Source organism: Cnephaeus nilssonii (assembly GCF_951640355.1).
Source record: "Cnephaeus nilssonii genome assembly, chromosome: 1".
In the NCBI taxonomy this organism is placed as follows: Eukaryota; Metazoa; Chordata; class Mammalia; order Chiroptera; family Vespertilionidae; genus Cnephaeus; species Cnephaeus nilssonii.
In genome coordinates, this window is record NC_137072.1 from 110,362,032 (window position 1) to 110,381,403 (window position 19,372).

At 43.5% G+C, this 19,372-nt stretch overlaps 1 protein-coding gene across 1 annotated transcript in view; it reads left to right on the forward strand.

Annotated features, from left to right (window-relative positions):
• Positions 1-19,372, forward strand: part of TAPT1 (transmembrane anterior posterior transformation 1) — a 59,048-nt gene that overhangs the window by 19,387 nt on the left and 20,289 nt on the right. Inside the window, exons 3-4 of the mRNA XM_079773550.1 lie at positions 6,565-6,683; positions 16,534-16,696. Of these exons, the coding sequence (XP_079629676.1) occupies positions 6,565-6,683; positions 16,534-16,696 (282 nt within the window). The remainder of the gene's footprint in view (positions 1-6,564; positions 6,684-16,533; positions 16,697-19,372) is intronic.

The window sequence follows — 19,372 nt, forward strand, 5'->3', positions numbered from 1 at the left end:
TCATAGTGGCAAGATGGTATTCAGAATCGCCAGGAGGTGGTTTGTCAGATTCCAAGAGGCCTATTTCAGAATCGTTGTGCCATCTTAATTTTAGATATAACACTTTATTTATTTTGAAATTTCGAAGGGCATTGAAGACATTTTTGTCCAAAAGGTAAACATAGATGTTGTAAAAGGTAAGCCTTGCTCCATTCTCCACAGAGAGAGGCTAGCCTTTTTACTTATTTCTTTGGAGCCTAGTACTGTTCAAATGATGAAAAGCAATAGTAGGACGTTCAAAGTGAATGTGGTAAGAGCTGGTTATGGAAATGTTCACTAGAACTGGGTTTTCCGTTGACTTCCAGGGTTATGGAATTATTGGCATTTTGTGCTTTTCTTAACATTGATGTTTTTTTAAATATATAAGGTGTCAAATCCAGTGGCAAGGTTGAGGCTGGAAGGAAGAGTGACAGGTGTCATTACTAGGAAAGTGCTTCAGTTTTCAAAGCCAAGCCTTCTGCAGACCCACTGAAGTCTGGCCCTGCCTCTTCTGTTCATGAACTTGGGGAGGTTCTCGAGTCTGCAGAGTGGAGGTGAGGCCATGCACACAGCCCACACACGGTGCCTACTACTATGTTGCCCATATCCGTAGAAGGCGTCTGAAGTCCTTCCAGACAGTGTCTCCCATGGCACAGAAAGGCAGTGAACATTTCTGCCCTTCATTTTCACTATTTTTATCCCCAAAACTCTCAAGAACTGCCTTATTGCCCTAGCCGTTTGGCTCAGTTAATAGAGCACCAGCCTGCGGACCAAAGGGTCTCGGGTTTGATTCTGGTCAAAGGCCTGTACCTTGGTTGCAGGCTCCTCCCTGGCCCGGGCCCTGGTTGGGGCTCATGCAGGAGGCAACCAATCCATGTATTTCTCTCAAATCAATGTTTCTCTCTGTCTTTCCCTCTCTCAAAAAAATGAATGGAAAAGTATCCTTGGGTGAGGATTAACCAAAAAAACACAAGCAAGCAAACAAAAAAGAAGTGCCTTATTAATTAAGCAGACGGTTATTTTGAAATAATTATTTTTCATGTAAATTCTTATAAAACTTTACTCTGAGAACGAATTTTAAATTGAATAGCTGCGGTTTGTAAATCCCTGTTTTTCATGCAGTTGTGTGCAAAGGCCTTTGCTGTGTTGCCAGTGCAGGTGCTTCTGCAAAGCTCCGTGGGGCCGCTTTGAACTGTCTTCCCTGCTGTGCGGCTGCCAGGGAGGGAACTGAATTCAGCACGCCTGCGTGTCCTGGAACCTCTTTTCAGACAGGAGTTCTCACCCTTTGGTGGGTCCTGAGTTTAATGAGACCATTGTTTTTTAAAAAGGACGTAGAAAATACTCGCCTGTATTTCATGGAGTAAAAGTATTATTTCAGCGAAAGTTTTCTTTTGGGTGTTTGAGTGTATATAGGTGTGTGTGTAGTGACTTGCAGTGTAAAATGTACTAATGACTGAGTTGTGGTCAGCAATTAAATCCTCTTTGGGTGTTCAGCTTCTCAATAAGACTGTTTGCTCTTCTTAAAACAGTGAACATATGTCGGTCTCTGCCACATTAGAGCTGCACACTAAGTGTTTGCTACAGAGAAAAAAGGAGGAACAAACCAAAGCATGAGTCTTCCGTCCCCAGGAAAGTGGAAAAAGCCAAAAACTCCAGCGTGTGATTTCTTGTTGAGGCATTTGCCGTATGCTTTAGTTCCTTGCCATATTTTGGTTTTCTGCTTTCTGTTACTTGTATAACCGTCAGTGTAAACAGAGGACATACTCATTTTATGGCCTCCCCATAGAATTGAGATAACTGTCAAGTGAGAGATCACATTTACTAGGTGAGGTGGGGGTGGAGGCAGCACCAGCGGAGGAGGAAGTGGGGAGGTGGGACCAGAGAGGGACAAGGCCTGGCTGTCAACCAATAGAACAGGTTTTCGTTGTGATATAAGGAAGCATATTCCACAGTCATTGTGCTGCTTTGACTTTAGCCACAGCTTGCATTTACTTTGAAACTTCAAGTGGCACTTAAAGGAGGACAGGAGCTTTTTGTGTTTATCAAAAGGGAAACAGTGGCATATGACACCGTTTTATTACTTTCTTGTCACACCTCGTGTATTTCAGGGGAAATTTTCTTTAGATATTACTTAAGACTGCTTGAATACTTTATGGTTATTTGAAATAAAATGGAATAGTGATTGCCTATTTTATCAAGATGCCACACAAATGAACCAAAGGTATGAAAGTACATTACTATTCCCAATAGTAATATATACTCAGATCTTTTAATTCTTAACACCTTTCAAAGCTAGCAGTAAATAGAAATGTGTGGCAGTGTCATGCCTTTTGTAAGTTTGATTCATTAAATGCCTGTCTTTATGACAGTAGGCAACTGGAAAAAGATGAGTTAGCACAAAGACAATGACAGTAACGCCTATGCCTGGTAAAATAGTGGATGAGAGCGAGCGTGGGCAGGCGTTCTGCCTCCAGCGCTGTGGCTTCCTCTGTGTTAGGTAGGAGCGACAATAACCACTCAGAGCCGTTGTGAGGAGTGAGCACTTGCTCCTTGCCTGGAGGGCCACAAGCACAGGAGACATTCTTTGCACAGCCCCTTCCAAGCCCTGGGTTCATGTGATTTAGAGATGCTGGTTCAACATCTCGCTGGGTGCCGGGCTCGGGCCACACCAGCACAGGCTTTCTGACCTTCAAGGAAGGATGAATGTTTCCAGGGTTGCATCTTGTTTACTTTTTTAGGAATTGATCTTATTTTCATTTGTAAAGAATTAAGGTGCTGTACCTATGAGAAAGGGTAACATTCGAACAACAGGTACAGTACTTGGGTCACTTTTCCGCTTTTCTAAACCGTGAAAGGAGTTTCTATTGGTTGTATACAGTGTATTCCAACATCCAAGGATGGTTTCTTTCCACCCAGCTGCAGTTTCTTTAGGTCTCAGCCACTGTTTCCCTTCCATTTTAATGTGGGATCTGTGGTATTGACAGCTCCCAGTTATGAGGTCGGCACACAGTGTGAGAAGATGATTGCTGGCCCGCGGAGTTTATTGGGCTGGTTTAATATGTGAAGGGAAGGCCCCTTAGACTTTAGTTACTGTTGTTTACCATAAACAATACTAATGCAAATTCCTCTAAGCCACAGAAAGGTGATTATACTTTTACTAGAGACCCAGTGCATGAAATCCGTGCACGGGGGGTGGGGGTGGGGGGGTGGGGATCCCCTCAGCCCAGCCTGCACCCTCTCAAATCCAGGACCCCTCGGGGGATATCCCTCTCACAATCTGGGAGCGCTGGCTCCTAACTGCTCACCTGCCTGCCTGCCTGATTGCCCCTAACTGCCCCCCCTGCCAGCCTGATCACCCCTAACCACCTCTGCCTGGTGGCCTAATCGCCCCTAACTGCCCCCCCTGCCGGCCTGGTCATCCCCAACTGCCCCCCTCACCAGCCTGGTCTCCCCCAGCTGCCCCCCCCCCCGCCGGCCTGGTTGCCCCCAATTGCCCCCCCACCAGCCTGGTCACCTGCCGGCCTGGTCGCCCCATGCAGCCTGAGGTTCAGTCGTTTGGTTGTCCCTCACTAACCCCCCTGCCGACCTGGTCACCCCACACAGCCTGCTGTTTAGTCATTTGGTCATCCCTCACTAACTCCCCTGCTGGCCTTGTTGCCCCCCACAGCCTGCTGTTCAGTCGTTTGGTCGTCCCTCACTAACCCCCTTGCCAGCCTCGTTGCCCCACACAGCCTGCTGTTCGGTTGTCTATCCGGTTGTTTTCGGTCATGATGGCCCTTAGCTTTTTATATATTAGGATTCTGCAAGAAAAGGTTGTCTTCATCATTACTTTCTCTGTGCTCTTGCTCATGCTTCCTCGCGAGCCTGGCAAGCTTCCTTCCTCATATCTCCATCTCCCCACCTCCCACACCTCCTCTCCATGTGGCAGTAGTTCCTCATCTTCTCAGATGTTAAAAGGGTCTCCTCTCATATGGGGCTTTTTCTGAGTCTCCCCAAGTTGATCTGGCCGTCTTCTCCCCAGGGCTCCGCTGTTCCCTGCATCTGTAGTTCTGCCACGGCGCTGTCACCACATCCCTGTCCGTTACCCATATGCTGGCGTCTCTGCTGAAACTTGAGTAAGCTTACTGAGGGCAGGAGCCCCCTCCCGTGGTCCTGCCTGGCTTTGTGCAGCTGGGCTGAGCATGGGCGTGGTCCTGTGAACAGCTTAGTGGATGTTGGGTGAACGAGTAATGCGTCCATCCCCAGTGTCAGGTCATCAGAAAGACACCTGCTGACTCCTTCCCAATGTGCTGCTTTCTTATACATGCACACTGAAATGGAGAGGCTTCTCAGTGACCGGGGACAGGGGGTCACGATAGTGAGCACTGCTACACGGACAGTGCTCCGTCTTCTGCAGCTCTCCTTTGTAAGAGTGAAAAACAAGGCAGCACGCAGAACCCTGGCTGTGCTGCCCACACTGGGTGACCAGCTCTGACGACTGTCGTGGTCAGGAGACTGAAAGGGTGGTCTGAGCACCGACATGCACTTTCCTGGTTGTTCATGAGTCTAAATTGTTTAAAAAAAAAATATATATATATATATATATATATATATATATATATACACATACATACATACACATACATACACACACACATCTCCACACACACATATATGTATATGTACGTATACAGTACATATACCATATACACACAGGTATGTGTATATATGTATATAGATGGGAAATATATTTTTGAGACATCTTGCAAAATATTGATAAAATTGTCCTTTCCAGCGGTGTGATATAGTTTGCAAGGGCTGCTGTACCAAAGTACCACCAACTGGCTGGCTCCAGAGTGCAGTCCTGAAGGTCAAGGCGTCACAGGTTCATTTCTTCTGAAGCTTCTCTCCTTGGCCTGTGGACAGCTGTCTTCTCCTTGTGTCTTTGTGTCACCCACCCTGTGTCGATCTCTGTGTCCACGTTTCCTCTTCTAATAAGGACACCTGTCATACTGGGTTAGGGTCTACTCATGAATTCATTTTAACTTAACTACGTCTTTAAAGACCCCCATCTTTAAATGCAGTCTTTGTGAGGTACTGGGGGCAAGGACTTTGACATATGAATTTGCGGAGAGGGGATGCAGTTCTACTGGTAACAGTGTGATTGTTAACTATTTCCTACATTTGTGTAGGCAGGTCATTGACTTAAGGATACATGGAGCATCATGTGTGAAGGAATGTACAGCATATCATGCTTGTGTGTCAGACATACGGAAGTCCCTACTCTTACAGTTGCAGAGTTTGGGAGCCTCGGTGTGGCAACTTCTCCACACCATCAAAAGACTACACCCTCCTTCTATGAAATATACCATAGTCATACATTTAATGGGTGAAAGTGTATCATGTTACAAAAAATAGGAAAGATTGAAGTATGAAAGAAAGGGGGAGATATAAAAACATTAGCAGTTACTCCTCCAATCCTATCTAATAAAGAGGGAAGATGCTAATTGACCCTTATGCCATTGCAAAGATGCCGGCGCCCACAGCCAATAAGGAGAGAATATGCTAATTGACTGCCATGCCCTCAAAGATGGCAGCACCCACAGCCAATAAGGAGGGAATATTCTAATTGACTGCCATGCCCTCAAAGATGGCAGCACCCACAGCCAATAAGGAGGGGATATGCTAATTGACTGTCACACCCTCAAAGATGGCAGTGCCCACAACAACAAGATGGCAGTGCCCAGTCGCCTCAGCCCCGCTGGGATGGCAGGTGCACGGCCACTCCACGCACCTGCCTCTGGAGTCCCCCAGTCCCCTCGGCCCCCCAGCCGCCCAGGGCTGTCTGAGGCTCAGGTAACAGGGCTGGCCGAGGCTTGTGCTGCCGGCAGTGGCAGCAGCAGAGGTGTGATGGGGGCGTCGCCTTCCCCTGATTGCCGTGTCACCTCTTGCCCCTGAGGGCTCCCGGACTGTAAGAGGGGGCAGGCCAGGCTGAAGGACCCCCCTCCAGTGCATGAATTTTTATGCACCAGGCCTCTAGTAAAGAATAATGCCTTCTGAATATAGCAAGTTCAAATATACACAAAATTGTGTTAAAATTAGTAACAATTTACATATTTTAACTCAATGGATATTCCAATCCTTCCCATCCATGAAGCACTCTGATAAACAGGAAATAGCAAATTTATGAAGAGTAAAGTTACAGTTAAAAAGTTTTATCTAAAAGTTGTCTACGATATCTTTAAAGTTTGAGGAAGTACTCAGAAAGCTGCATCAGATCTTTCATAGTCACAGTCAAGGGCAACTTGTCTTTTGAGTAATTGACTTCTGTGGGTGGTAAACCAAAGGCTCTGGAAGAAGAAGTACAAATTTACACGTTGAGAGATGTTTTTCATTAAAATGTGGCTCATATACACAAGTAGAACTATCAGTTATTATTCTCATAGCCAAGTTACGAGAAATGAACTTCCCACAAAGTTCAGAAGTTCCTTGTTTACATTTTGATCTACAATTATTTAAAGAATGTTTGTTTATGTTTTTGTTTTCTTCTCTCCTTTTAAAATCCAGCTCATGTTTTTTGGGATCTTCCTGTGCCTGGATGCGTTTCTGTATGTGTTCACCCTGCTTCCGTTAAGAGTGTTCCTGGCACTGTTCAGGCTCTTCACTCTGCCTTGCTATGGCTTAAGGTAAGTGGAACATCACTATTTCCAGTGTTAAATTATTTTTACTATTTGTAGTTGTTAAACTAAATAATCACATGGGTAAGTTTTGCAGAATAGGGATAATTCGTACGCTTTCATTCACACTTTGGTCTTTAATGCATAAAGTAATGCTGTTTATCTTTTTAATGAATATTATATAATACGTTTGTGTAATATTTGTACTTTGTATACACACATTTATTTTCTGAATGATTCTGAACCAGAACCTTGCTTTGGCAGTAAACGAATGTTAAGAACGTGGGTTGGAAAAATAGAAAAGGCCTTGGACCTGAGAGTCAGTGACCTCACTGCCACTGTGCAACCTTACCCTGTACCTCAATTTTCTCGAAGGCCCTTGGCTATCTGGGCAAGATCTGTAAAGTGAGGACTGGGTTCTAGGTGGGGAGCTGGGGGCCAGGTGGTATCAGAATCTTCTAAGGAGCTGTTCCCGTAGGGGCTCCTCCTCCATCCCTTTTGAGAGTAACTGTCTTGTGGCCTAGGGATCCTTAGCGACCGATTACAGGTGAGACTCCCTCTGATTTGTGAGAGGGGATAGCTCTTGAAGACCACTGTCTGAGTGGGAAGCATCAGACAGCCCTACCCAGCATTGATTAGCTGCTGAGTTGTGGGCAACTACTTGACTTCTCTAAGCCCGTTTCCCCATCAGTAAAAAGGGGATATTGAGAGCCCAGCATCTTTCACCACAGAGATTGGGAGGCGTACAGAGAATACCCAGAATAGTGCCTGGTTCACAGGAGACTGGAACAGATAATAGTTTCCTTCCCTTTCTTCTCTATCAAAACTAGGAACAGTAAGATGAAATGTGAAGCTTACGTGAATCCTGATGCTTTATTGGGCCTGTGGTTAGAAGATGCCTGGGTTTCTCAGTTTTATTTCTTTGTATAGTTATGGCAACATGTGTCTACTCTGTGTATTCACTCTCTGTAACAGTATGATATAGTTCTTAGCATAGCTGTCCATGGTACATTTCTCACAAGCATCTCTTTTCTAAATACATTTCATTCCGAGAAAGTTTTAAAATGCTGAAATCGACAGTAATATGTAAAATTTCATTTAACTGTAAAGTAGGTGTCTATTCCATGATATATAAAATACATAATTAATAAAATTATTAGCAATAACTTAACCATAGAAACAGTTGCAAAATATTGGTCAATATACAGAATTATGTGTTGATGTTTTTGGAAGACTAAAGTCACAGAAGATGGTCTTTTAAAGTAGTAAAAAAATATATACTTAATATTTAGTAAGCACTGAATAACACATATAAGAAATCCTTCCAGTATATGTGGAAGAATTTATTGATTATGATGATCATATTGTAAAAAGAATATAATTTTTTTGCAAAATTGCACAGAATAAAACAGTTGTAAGAATTAAGATCACATCATTGTTATATGTGATACTTTTCATTCTGTAATCTTACTCCTGCCCTTTCAGAATGAGATAATTGTTCCATATTTTGTTAATTACATGTCAATCAGATGGGAGAATCTTTTTAGGAATTTACCATCAACTTTAAGGCATTCAGGTGCATCCTTTATACGTTTGGAAGAATTTTTAAGAGGCCCTATTGGCAAACCTCTTTTTAAGACATTTGTAGCATGGTACTTTAATATTAACAAAGCCTAACTTCCTATACCATTTTCTTTTATCACTGTTGGGAGCTCAGTAAATCATGGTTATTTCAGTTACCTTTTCAGAAGACCACAAAACAATCTAATAAGACATTACTAAATATAAATCTTCAGTTGTGATGACATAAAAGGATGGGCCCATGGACATGCAGATAAAGCCAGGTGAAGCTACCTGACATAAAACAGCTAATGCCATGTAGGGATTTTCACGTCTACATGTTGAGCTAGATTACTTTTTGGTTATTCTTTGATCAACAATGTGAGTCAAATTTGTGTTTTAGCCATTTTTAAGTGACTGGCTTTTCAAGACATACGTTGTATGTGGCGTTGACGTGATGAGGTAAAACAGTGAAAGGATCTGTCACCTAAAAACTCTCTTCTTCTGGAGTGGGTTCTTCCTTGGGTCTGTTAGCACACAGTGGAGTTCACCGAGTGGGGATTTTCCTGAGGATTTCCTTTTTAGGGCTCTTGTTTGAAGACTCATTTTGTTGTACTGGCATCTAAACTGTGTCATTGCTGTGTGTCCCTGTCACTTGGGGAAGCAGGACACCAAGGTCGCATGTGAGAAGTCTTTCATTGTTTGTCCTGAAAACTAAAAGAGGTTTAGGAGGGAGCTGGGAAATCTCCAGTCCTCTACTTCCATTTGCTTTGTTGTGAGTGGCCAATAGTCCTTGGAGCCAACCTTTTCTATCTATTTTAAGATAGCTTTAGTTTTTAAAATAAAGATGATTGGTTTGTATATTACTTTATACTTCTCAACCTAAATGAATTTCAGTAACATTTAAAAATAAAATTCAAGTGTTCTAATTTCAAGGTTTTATAGCTAAAATGACACTAGAGGGCAAACTGTTACATCCTATATTTAAGACTCCAATAAGTTTCCCTGTGCCAAATAGTTCTTGCTATTTCTACAATTTGGATCAACTGAAAAATTACATTTTATGCCGTCACTAATAAATATATGCTATATGTGAAATGAAGTTAAAATTATACAATGGAACTTCAGCTATTTTAAATAATCTGTGCTATTATTTATGTTAAGTTTAATAATTTTCAAATATTTTAGGAATATAAAAATACATTTTACTTTTAAAAAGTGTTGTTACTAAGAAATAGCCAAATTCTGCATTCTTACAGCTTTTCTCCTAACATTCTCTATTCTCATTACAGCTTATTTCATTTGCCTTGCCTATAGCTGTATCAGGTTCCCCTTTTCAGCCAGCAAAACATGCTCTTTCCTTCAGTCTGACTTTGTTTTTTCAAAGGGATAAGAAGAAATTAAAGAGACCAGCAAAGAAGTTGACTATATTCTTTTATTTTCTTTTTCTCACTCTTCTATTTCAGTCTTCTTTCTGTAAAAAAAAAAAGAGAGAGAAAGAAAAGAAAAAGTTACTCTCTTCCTAGTCTCTTAGTTCTTTGAAATTATTCCCCAAAAGGGGGGAAAAAGGATATTTGTCAAAGGAATCCAGATGCTGACACGAATACAGTAACTCTTTGTAGTCTCGTACTGTTTGTTTCCATCTCACACATGTAGTAGGATAAACGTTATTGCCGCCTTTTCCTATCTAAGATTAGCATCCTCACCTCCTGCCCTTGCAGAGTTCTATCTGAGACAGTATTTATGAGAGGCTTTTGAAAGCTGGCAGCCTCCCAAGTTTTCTGCTGTAGAATTCATTCTTTGAACTTATTTCTAATCTTCTGCGACCTTGCTATGGTTTGGGGTTTTTGCTCGTGTGTCAGCTAAGTGAGTAGACAAGGACTCTATCTTTGTCTGTGACCAAGGGCCAGGGTCTCTGAGGGCGCGGGCGCCAAGGGTTAGGGCGGTTCAGCAGCCCCTATGGAAACCCAGCCTTCATCACGGTGCTCCATGGGTGGGCACTTCGCCAGCTTCTGACTGTTCAGATATTGCTCACTTTATGGCATTGGCAGAGTAATTAGCTTGGCTTGGTAATGGTGTGTGTTGTCTGCAAAGGATGCACTGCTTTCATAAAAGTTTGTGTCTCTCCTCAGTAATCTCAAGAATACTCCATTGAAAACTGACCCTAATGAATGAACAATCTCAAAAAATCTTTGCCCCCCAATATTTTATTATTATAGGCTAAAATAAATAAACACCCATATTCTTTCAAAGCAGAATTAATTATGTATTTCTTCCTTCTCTCCCAGATAGGGTAGTGTCATTTTAGAAAAACATTCCAGATACTACTTGAATTAGGATAATTTGTTAAATGATGAGGACATGGAAAACAGAATTAAGTTTTGATTCATTATATAAGGAATCCGTGTTTCTTGGATAAAGTATTAAAATATTTGTGTTAAAGTATTGTTATGCTAAGACAGGTATCAAACCTAATTTTTACTAATTTACTCACAAGATATAGAATAACCAGTTGTATCAGTGTTTTAAATTTGCCTGGCATTTTTGTGACCCTTCTTTCCTCCTAAATCTTGTGACTTCATAACTGTAGAGCAGTTTTAAGTAATAAATGCTAGGCTATTTTTTCTTTTACGCTAGAGCAAATGAAATATGTAAGCAAGTTTTCTGGTTGTTTCACCCTGGTTTTTAGGCATAACTCTTATTTGAGGCTTCTTGGGCTTTTGTTTTGTTTTAAGAGGCCATAGAGTCTTTTTTTTTTTTTCTCTTGAGCTTTTGCCTCTTAGAAAAGCTCTTATCTCCCAGAAGAAGTATGAATTTAAAATGCTTGAGGGTTTCTTAACATTGAGTTTCCTTTATATGCCTACTTCCTTCAAGATAGTTCTACCTGAAATTGACTTTGTGTACACACACACACACACACACACACGCACACACACACGGTTTTTCTCTATTTAGACATAGACCTTAATTTTGCCCCAGGGCTTCATACCACCCCTGGAGCACATGTAGGGAGAGCTCATGGACCCTTCTCTGGGGAAACAAGTTTGTTATATCCGCTGCCAGGGCTGATCTGCGTGGCTGACCTGTAGAGAGCAGTGCATTTGTTTTATTAGAGTCTCCGTAGTGCCAGGTGTTGTTGTCCCTTGTTCCCTCACTTGGCGCTCTCAGTAGCGTAGCAACATTACAACCTTCTCTCTCTCTTTCTCTCTCGTGAATCAGACCCAAGGGAGGAGCACTTTCACTTCCTTTATAGAGTGGAATGTGGTGTCACAGGGACTCCTTGTGGTGAGTAAACCCTGATTTTTCCTTCTATTTTCTTGGCCAAATTGACATCAGTGCAAACAAATATTAATTATAATGAAAACACACAAAAAAACCCCAGCATAGGCAGACATACCCATTTGGGAATGGACATATACTGAAGAAAATGTGAAAATGTGGTTCCCCGGCCGTACTTTCTGGTAAAGCTTTGTCCACATTTCACAGGATTTCACCATGATCTCACCTAACACAGGCAAGTCACCGGGTAAAATGATCTTTGATGACACATTCGGGCCAGACTTCACAGCAGCAAACACAACCTGCCCAAGCCCAAGCCCACAGCAGTCAGCTGAGCCTGCTTCCTTCCATGTAAGCGGTTCCTTTTGTGTCTCTCCAAACACCCAGCATGGCTTTACAAAGCCGGGGACCTTTTTCTAGTCCAGTTTGAAACTATTTTAAAGCCCAAGGGGAACTTTAATCAGTGTAACCATTTAGTAGTTATTCTATCGTGTGTCATGAAAACTTAAGATTTAAAATTTTCAGTTTTCTAATCAAGGAAAATATCTTAATTTCAGTGCTCTATTCCAATTTAACTTTAAAATTATAAAGGGACTTAGCTTTCATAAATGAGAACCATATTTAATATTTGCATTTTGCATTTTAATAGTCCTTATAATTCTTTTTTCTTTCTGTTATACCACATATAGCTTAAAATGTTTAAACAGATAGAGAAAGAGAGAAAGAAAGAAAGACCCAGCCTACGTATTTTATAATGAAATATCCCATGGTGATACCTTGGCATGTTTCAACACCGATTTGAAAATGAACGAGGCAGGGTTACCCATTTCTCTTGCTCATTTGTGTTGCCTCCTGTCCTGATCTTTCTGTCTGAGACCAGTTTTTACTGGCGAGCAGATTGTCCTCTGCTAAGCAGGGAGGAACAAGCCTGCCCGTGGTCATCCTGTCTGCGGTGTCACTGAGCTCCCATAACCCTGTGCGCCCTGGGAGACAGCAGGAGCGCTCCCGTTGGTAATGCTGCAAGTCTAATGGAAGTACGTGAATGAGTAAAAGATAACGTTTAGACATGTAGGAAATTTGGTTTCTGGAAGAGCAGTTTGACTTGAAAATTTAAAACAAATTTAAGTTCTGTTGAATGTCTTGTTTAATATTCCCGGTGTTCACAGCCAGCCTGTAAATTAGATGAGTGGGTTTTTCACTCTGCTCAACAGCTTATTCACTTGTTTCTGCCTTCATGTGGGAGTGTCAGCATTTGCAAAGTGAACTGCCAGTGACTACAGTTTAACAGGCATTATAAGGAAGAACTTTGCCCTGAAACTGTTTTTAAAGCCAATTTAGAGTTGATTGCAAGGCTGTGGATAAGCTTCTTACAGAGTTGGAAATGCTTATCAGAGTGTTATCTAAAAATATCCTGGCAGAGAAGAAAACAAATACTGGGGCGGTTCCAGTCTTTACGAACCAGGTGAACTGTTCTGGAGTTAGGTGTTTTCCTACACGTCTTTTAAGATGCCACCATGCAAACAGGTTTTTTTGCAGCTTTTCTTTTTCATTAACAGGTACATTTACATGAAAACAAGACCCTTTTTCTTAAGAGTTCTGCTTTTACTTTTTATTTGAATACTACTCCTTATTTTGAAAATCCGATTCATCTCTGTAGCAACCAGTTATGATAGAAGACTTTCACCAGAGCAGCAGGAGCTCAGAAAAGAATGGGTCCAGTAGTCTGTATCCTGTTTGTTCTCTTTTTGGAAGTCAAGAGCAAAAATGATAGATGTATTTGTTTGTTAGTACAATAGTTTTCTAAATGTGATGACAGCACAGTGATAAATTACACAGCATTAAATTATGCCGAAAGATAAAGCTACTGAGTTGTTGATTCCTGTAAGTTTAAATTTTCTCTTAAAGAAAACTCTTAAAAAGGTAGATGGTAGTGAGGAGCATGCCTCTGGAGCCGGGCTGCGGAGGTTCAGATCCCTCTCCTCTGCCCCTCCCCCTCCAGCTGTCCGGCTGCAGGCACACTCCTGACTACTCTGCCTCGGCTTAAAGTCTTAAAACCGGGGTGATGATGTGCCCTCCTCGTGGTTACTGTGAACACTAAGTGCAGAGAGCCTGGCCTGGTGCCTGCCATGTAGTGACTGGATTGCAGCCTGGGTGTTTCCACACTTTGCTGTTGTTTTAACAACCAGGTTTACTCCAGGGCAAGGTAAAGCTCCTGAAAACTGTTTATGCTACATTTTTAAGTTTTAACTTATTATCATTTTTATTTGGTCACTCTAATTTCTAACAATGACTTATGTTAAATATAATAGTTCTTCATAGATACACTAACACATCAGTCTTGGCTGCAAATGTTTATAAAGAAATACAATTAGGTATATACAGTAAATAGCCCTTTATCTCTTCAATAAAATCGCTTTGACTGGGGTCACTTAACTTAGTAGTTGCCACTCTAGTGCCGAAAGCTCTAAGTATACTTTTGTACTTTAGTTATTAAAATCATTTTCGTAATTAATGCAGAGTCATTAATACTGCCCGAATTTTTGCTCCTATCGTTTTCTTTAATTCATAAAACATGAATACAGAGGCCCACAACTGTGAGGGATTTGTGATCGTCACCCTATGCCCAGCTGTGCCACACTTCTGAGGAGGAGGTGGGGGTGCGCTCCTCGCTGAGGCCTCATTTCTCCCCTGGTTGTGCCCAAGGAGACCCTCACACAGGCCAGGAGCCCAAGGGTGTTCAGTGTCTCCTCTCATTGTCTGAATTAGAAGTATGTTTAGTGCCTGGCTGGTGTGGCTCAGTGGTTGAGCATGCACCCATGCACCAAGAGGTCAGCAGTTCAATCCCCAGTCAGGGCACATGCCCAGGTTGTGGGCTCAATCCCCAGTAGGAAGCAGCTGATCCATATTGATTCTCTCCCATTGATGTTTCTATCTCTCTCGCTCTCCCTTCTTTCTCTTAAAAAAAACAAAACAAAAAAAAAACATTTAAAAAAAGAAAAAGAAAAGAGTATGTTTAGCTCCAACTCTGGACAAATGTAACCCCTCTTCCATTTTTAATTTTATGGGGTGAAGGCAAAGAACTAATTGCCTTTATAGCCGAATAGCCCAGGCGGGGGTCTGTGTTCTGAGCTAGATGTTGGAGGTAGGAGATGCAGCTCAGTCTGGGTTCCGTGGGGAGGAAAGGGCCAGAGCCTGCCTGGAAGAGAGAGGAGCAGCGCGGAGGAAAGGGACAGGGAATTGACGACAGACGGCTCAACTTCATCCTGATGCAGTTTACCCAACACTTCAGCTGCTAGGAATCCTTTCGCTCTGTTGTCCTGCCCATCTCAGGACTTGTCTGCCTTGGACCAGTTCTGACCCGTGTCCCGTTAGGCCCATTGGTTCAGCCCTGTGTTCCCCACCTCCCTGCAGCCCTTCCTGGACATAGTCTTCACAGAACTTGCCTCTTTTCAGGATGTTTGCAGTGTCCAGATTCTCTCTGTGACAGAGGCAGTTCATTCCTTGAAAACAAGGAAGGCTCTGTGCCCTGCTCCTGAGCCGGCGTGGCGTGCGCCCTCGTTATCTCGTATAACAGTGTCCCAGGTAACCCAGGAAGACTCGCAGATGCCTTGTTCAACTCTGCATGGATCTTCGGAGGGAAGGAGCCCCCAACCTGAATGTGGACGAGGGTTAGAGAAGCGCTGCAGAGAATAGGAAGGCAAGGAATGCCGAGTCTTCAGCTCACAACACTGAGGGCCAGCCTTGGGGTTAGAGCGTCATCACGTTGGGCGGGAATGAGGCAGTTCTGCAGCCCTAAGGAAGATATCAGGGCTTTACAGTGATGGCGCTGGACATGAAAGCTGCCCTCGCAGGAGGCTGAGCCTGCCTGTCTGAGGAATCAGCCGGCACGGGGCGTGGAGAAAGCTGCTGACCCAGCTGATCCCAGGAGCTCATATTCAATGAAAGACATTTTAAACCTATTTTCTAGCTTTTTTTTTTTTTCCTGTGTGGAAGTAAGATGCTTCCACACACAATTTAGGTTTAGCCCTTCATCCTCTGACCTCAGAAGTGAGAATGATTTCTCTTCATATTAATTAGGGAAAAACTGTTTTCAACTCATGTCACAGAGGGCTAACTTCTGTAATATAAGAGCTAGTCTGCAAACCAGCAAGAGAAAGGTATGAGGAAAGAATTCACCGAAAATACAAGTAGCTTCAATACCTTAAGATGTCAGTGTCCCAGCGAGAGAAATTAGCATTGAAACAGCTCTGAATACCGGTTTTCACCAGTGGGAATGGCAGCGATCCAGCAGCTGAGGAGACACCGAGTTGGTGCACGTGGGCCACTGGCTTTCTTGTCTGCTTCTAGTCGAGGTTGAACTGGTGCAGCCCCTGCAGAGGGCAGTCTGTCCGACTGTCAAGTGAACATAACCTTGAAATTCCAATTTTAGGAATTTAACCTAGAGATATTCCTTCACCTATGAAGCATGACATGTGCATTCTGTCACGGTTTGCAGTTGCTAAAGACTAGAAAGCCATCAGTGATTTACTAAATAATGTATGGAACATCCACACAGTGGAACATTTCACTGTTGTAGAAATAGGAGTTCCTTATGAACTGATTTGGAAAATCTGTTAGGCTGTGAAATGAAAAGTGCCAGGAACCAGTGTGCATGGAATGCGGACGTGTGTGAAAGGGGCTGGTCAGCAGTGACAGGGCTTCGTCGTGAGGTGAAAGGCTTGTGTCATAATCTTGGAAGTCCATCACTTTAAAGCAGTCTATCCACAGACGCCTGCCCGCTGTGCTCGCCTGTTAAGGTTGCCCACTTCTCAGAGTAATTCTGGTTGGATTCTTTGTATTCGGTACTTGGCAGAAAATTCCGCACTCTCGAGTAGTCAGTTATCTACATAGCACTCCTTGGTCGTCTGAAGTATTTAGGAGATGAATCTAATTTCTCATTACCTGTGTCTGCCAGTGAAGATTCTGCATTTTGAGAACCTAGGAAGTAAAACTCGGGCTTTTATTACTTCTTCTGTTGCAGGGACAGGCGTTTGCTGCAGCCAGCCCAGGTGTGTGACATTTTGAAGGGTGTCATTCTGGTCATCTGCTTCTTTATGATGCACTATGTCGACTACTCCATGATGTACCACCTGATCAGGGGGCAGTCGGTCATCAAGCTCTACATCATCTACAACATGCTCGAGGTGAGGAAGGGCCTCGTTTCCCCGCCGGCCAGCCAGCCCCCTGCCCAGGCATCCCAGACAGACCACTTTCCTGCGGGCTCCAGGGAGGGTGCTTCTGGCCCTCAGGGCTTGGCCAGTCACCTGGGGGCCTTGTTAAAATGCAGAGTCTGACTTGTAGATCAGGGTCAAGGCTGGGGAATCTGTCTTTCTGACGAGATGGTACTGTGCTGCTGGTCCTGGGACTCGGTGGCAGGTCAAGCACGACCTGTGTGCAGGAAGGAAGAGCTACCTGCTGCCTGGGCATGTTTGGGTCAGTGCCCCTTGAGAAGGTGAATTGTCATACCACAGGGAAATTTGTGCAAATTCATTGGAAACCCATGTCTTCTTTATGCTAGAACTTTAAAAATTATGAAGAAAATGTTAGGATTATATATATGTTTGCTATAATAGATTTACATGTGTGATTGCTTTGAATTTTTCACATCAAGCAAGTGAACATATGTTTCCAAAATCTCTTAAGTACTTAACATTTTTATACAATCTATCTCATGTTAAACTTAGAGCAGTCAGCATGTGAAATCTTCATTTATAAAAAAATAAAGTTATACAAAGCAAAAAAAAAGCTTTATTTATAGGCAGAATCTTAATAAGTTTTTTAAATAGTAAGCTACCCTATGTTATATAATACATTTTTGAGATTCAAATTGCATATTTCTGTGCTGATTTTTAGGAACCTAAGTGAGGTCTGCTATCTTAAATGAGGCAGGAAAGGGTTTTTCCTAATGGGTGGGCAGATGGGGCTGTGGGGCAGCTGGTCTTTCTCTCTCAGGCTGCATTGCTGTGGTGCCTGAGAGCTTCCCAGTTCGTCACAGACGCTGCGGCACTCGGGCCATCCTGGCTAAATAAATTCATTGACTGAGAGGGTTTCAAGCCACCCCCAGCTTCCTGACTCCAGGCTCCATGCCCTACACTTGCTTTGCCTGGTGGATAGGATGCAGATGGTGGGTGTGGGTCAAGTTTGTGATGCAGAGCACCATCCTGCTCCCCCTCCTCCTCTCAGAAAGAAACCCTATTGGAGTGGCTCTTCATGCCATAGCCCCACTGGTCTCCGTTACTGCCTTCCCTCCAGGGACTGCAGGGGACCAGGACTTCTACCTACCCCCAACTTGATGTGTGCCTCCTGATTCACAAAGCCCTCTACAAGGTGGTATTGCTGTTACTATAAAATGGGGCAAGAAAAAGGACCCATGAATTGCTGATCAGAATGGTTTTACTATTGTTCACTCCGTGGACTGCAGTTGATGGTGTGGTTTTCACCTAGTGGATAAGAAGAGTCAGGCTCCCGTGCAGAGAGAAACTGCTGCGATCCCACTTATCCTGCCCATGCTGCTGGTGGCTGAATGTCTCCAGTCCTCAGTTTCTCATCTGTAAATTGGAGATACCAGGGGAATTGTGAGGGCTAAGAGAGTACAAAGGAAGGGCTTAGCACAGTGCCAGTCATGTGGTGAGAGCTCCCTAAATGGTAGCTATCATTCCTTCATTTGGCAGATATTTAATTGACATTTCCTATATGCCAAGCACTACCTTAGATCCTGAAGATCCAGCGGTAAACAAAGCCCAGTCTTATGGAGCTTATATTCTACAGGTGGGAGATATACAGTAAACCAGGAGGTATTAGGAAATGCTACATGCCACAGTGAAAAAGACCAGGGCGATGCATTACTGACTGTGGGAGCCACAGGAGACAGGTGTCTGGGAAAGGCCTCTCTCAGAATGTGACATTTCAGTTGAATCCTGAATGATATATCTTCTTTTTTTTATGTATTTCATTTTATTTATCATACTATATTTATGGAGACTAGTGCCTGAAAATGTCTTTAAGAAGTACATCTGCATATTATCTTATCTAATAATAGACAAATATGCAAATTGACCATACCTCTGACATGCCCACAAGCCACGCCCACCATCCAATCAGAGCAAGTATGCAAATTAACCCAAACCAAGATGGCTACAGCCACAGAGAGCAAGGTTTCCTAGGTAACAGAGGAAGCCAAGCTTTCCGCCAGCCGTTGCAGGCCTAAGCCTCCACTCAAGCTACAAAGTTTCAATTATAGAAGGTAAACAAATTCAAACAAATGGCGGCAGAATGGAGCTTGAGAGAGCAGGCCAGGGTTGCCGCCGGCAACAGGCGAAGCAAAGCTTTCCGCACACCCTGGCCGGGCCCACCCACTCAAGGCAACAAAGTTTCAATTATAACCCCAACACGAATGGCTGCGGGCCTCGGAGGGAGCCCCAGGCTTGGCTCTGCTCCAGGCTACAAAGTTTCAATTGTCGAAGGAAAATAAATTCCAGATACCATGGCCTCCACTTGCGTTGCCAGGGGGCGTGGCCCGCCTGCAAACCACCACAGGCCCCTCGCTCAGGCCACCCCAGGCCCCAAGGGAACCCCACCCTGATCAGGGACACCCTTCAGGGCAAACCAGCTGGCCCCCACCCCTGTACCAGGCCTCTATCCTATCTAATAAAAGAGTACTATGCAGATTGATCATCACTGCAACACACAATATAGCTGCCCCCATGTGGTCAAAGATCCTGCCCCCATGTGGACACAAGATGGCCACAACAAGATGGCCAGCAGGAGAGGGCAGTTGGGAGGCACCCGGCCTGCAAGGGAGGGCAGTTGAGAAGGACCAG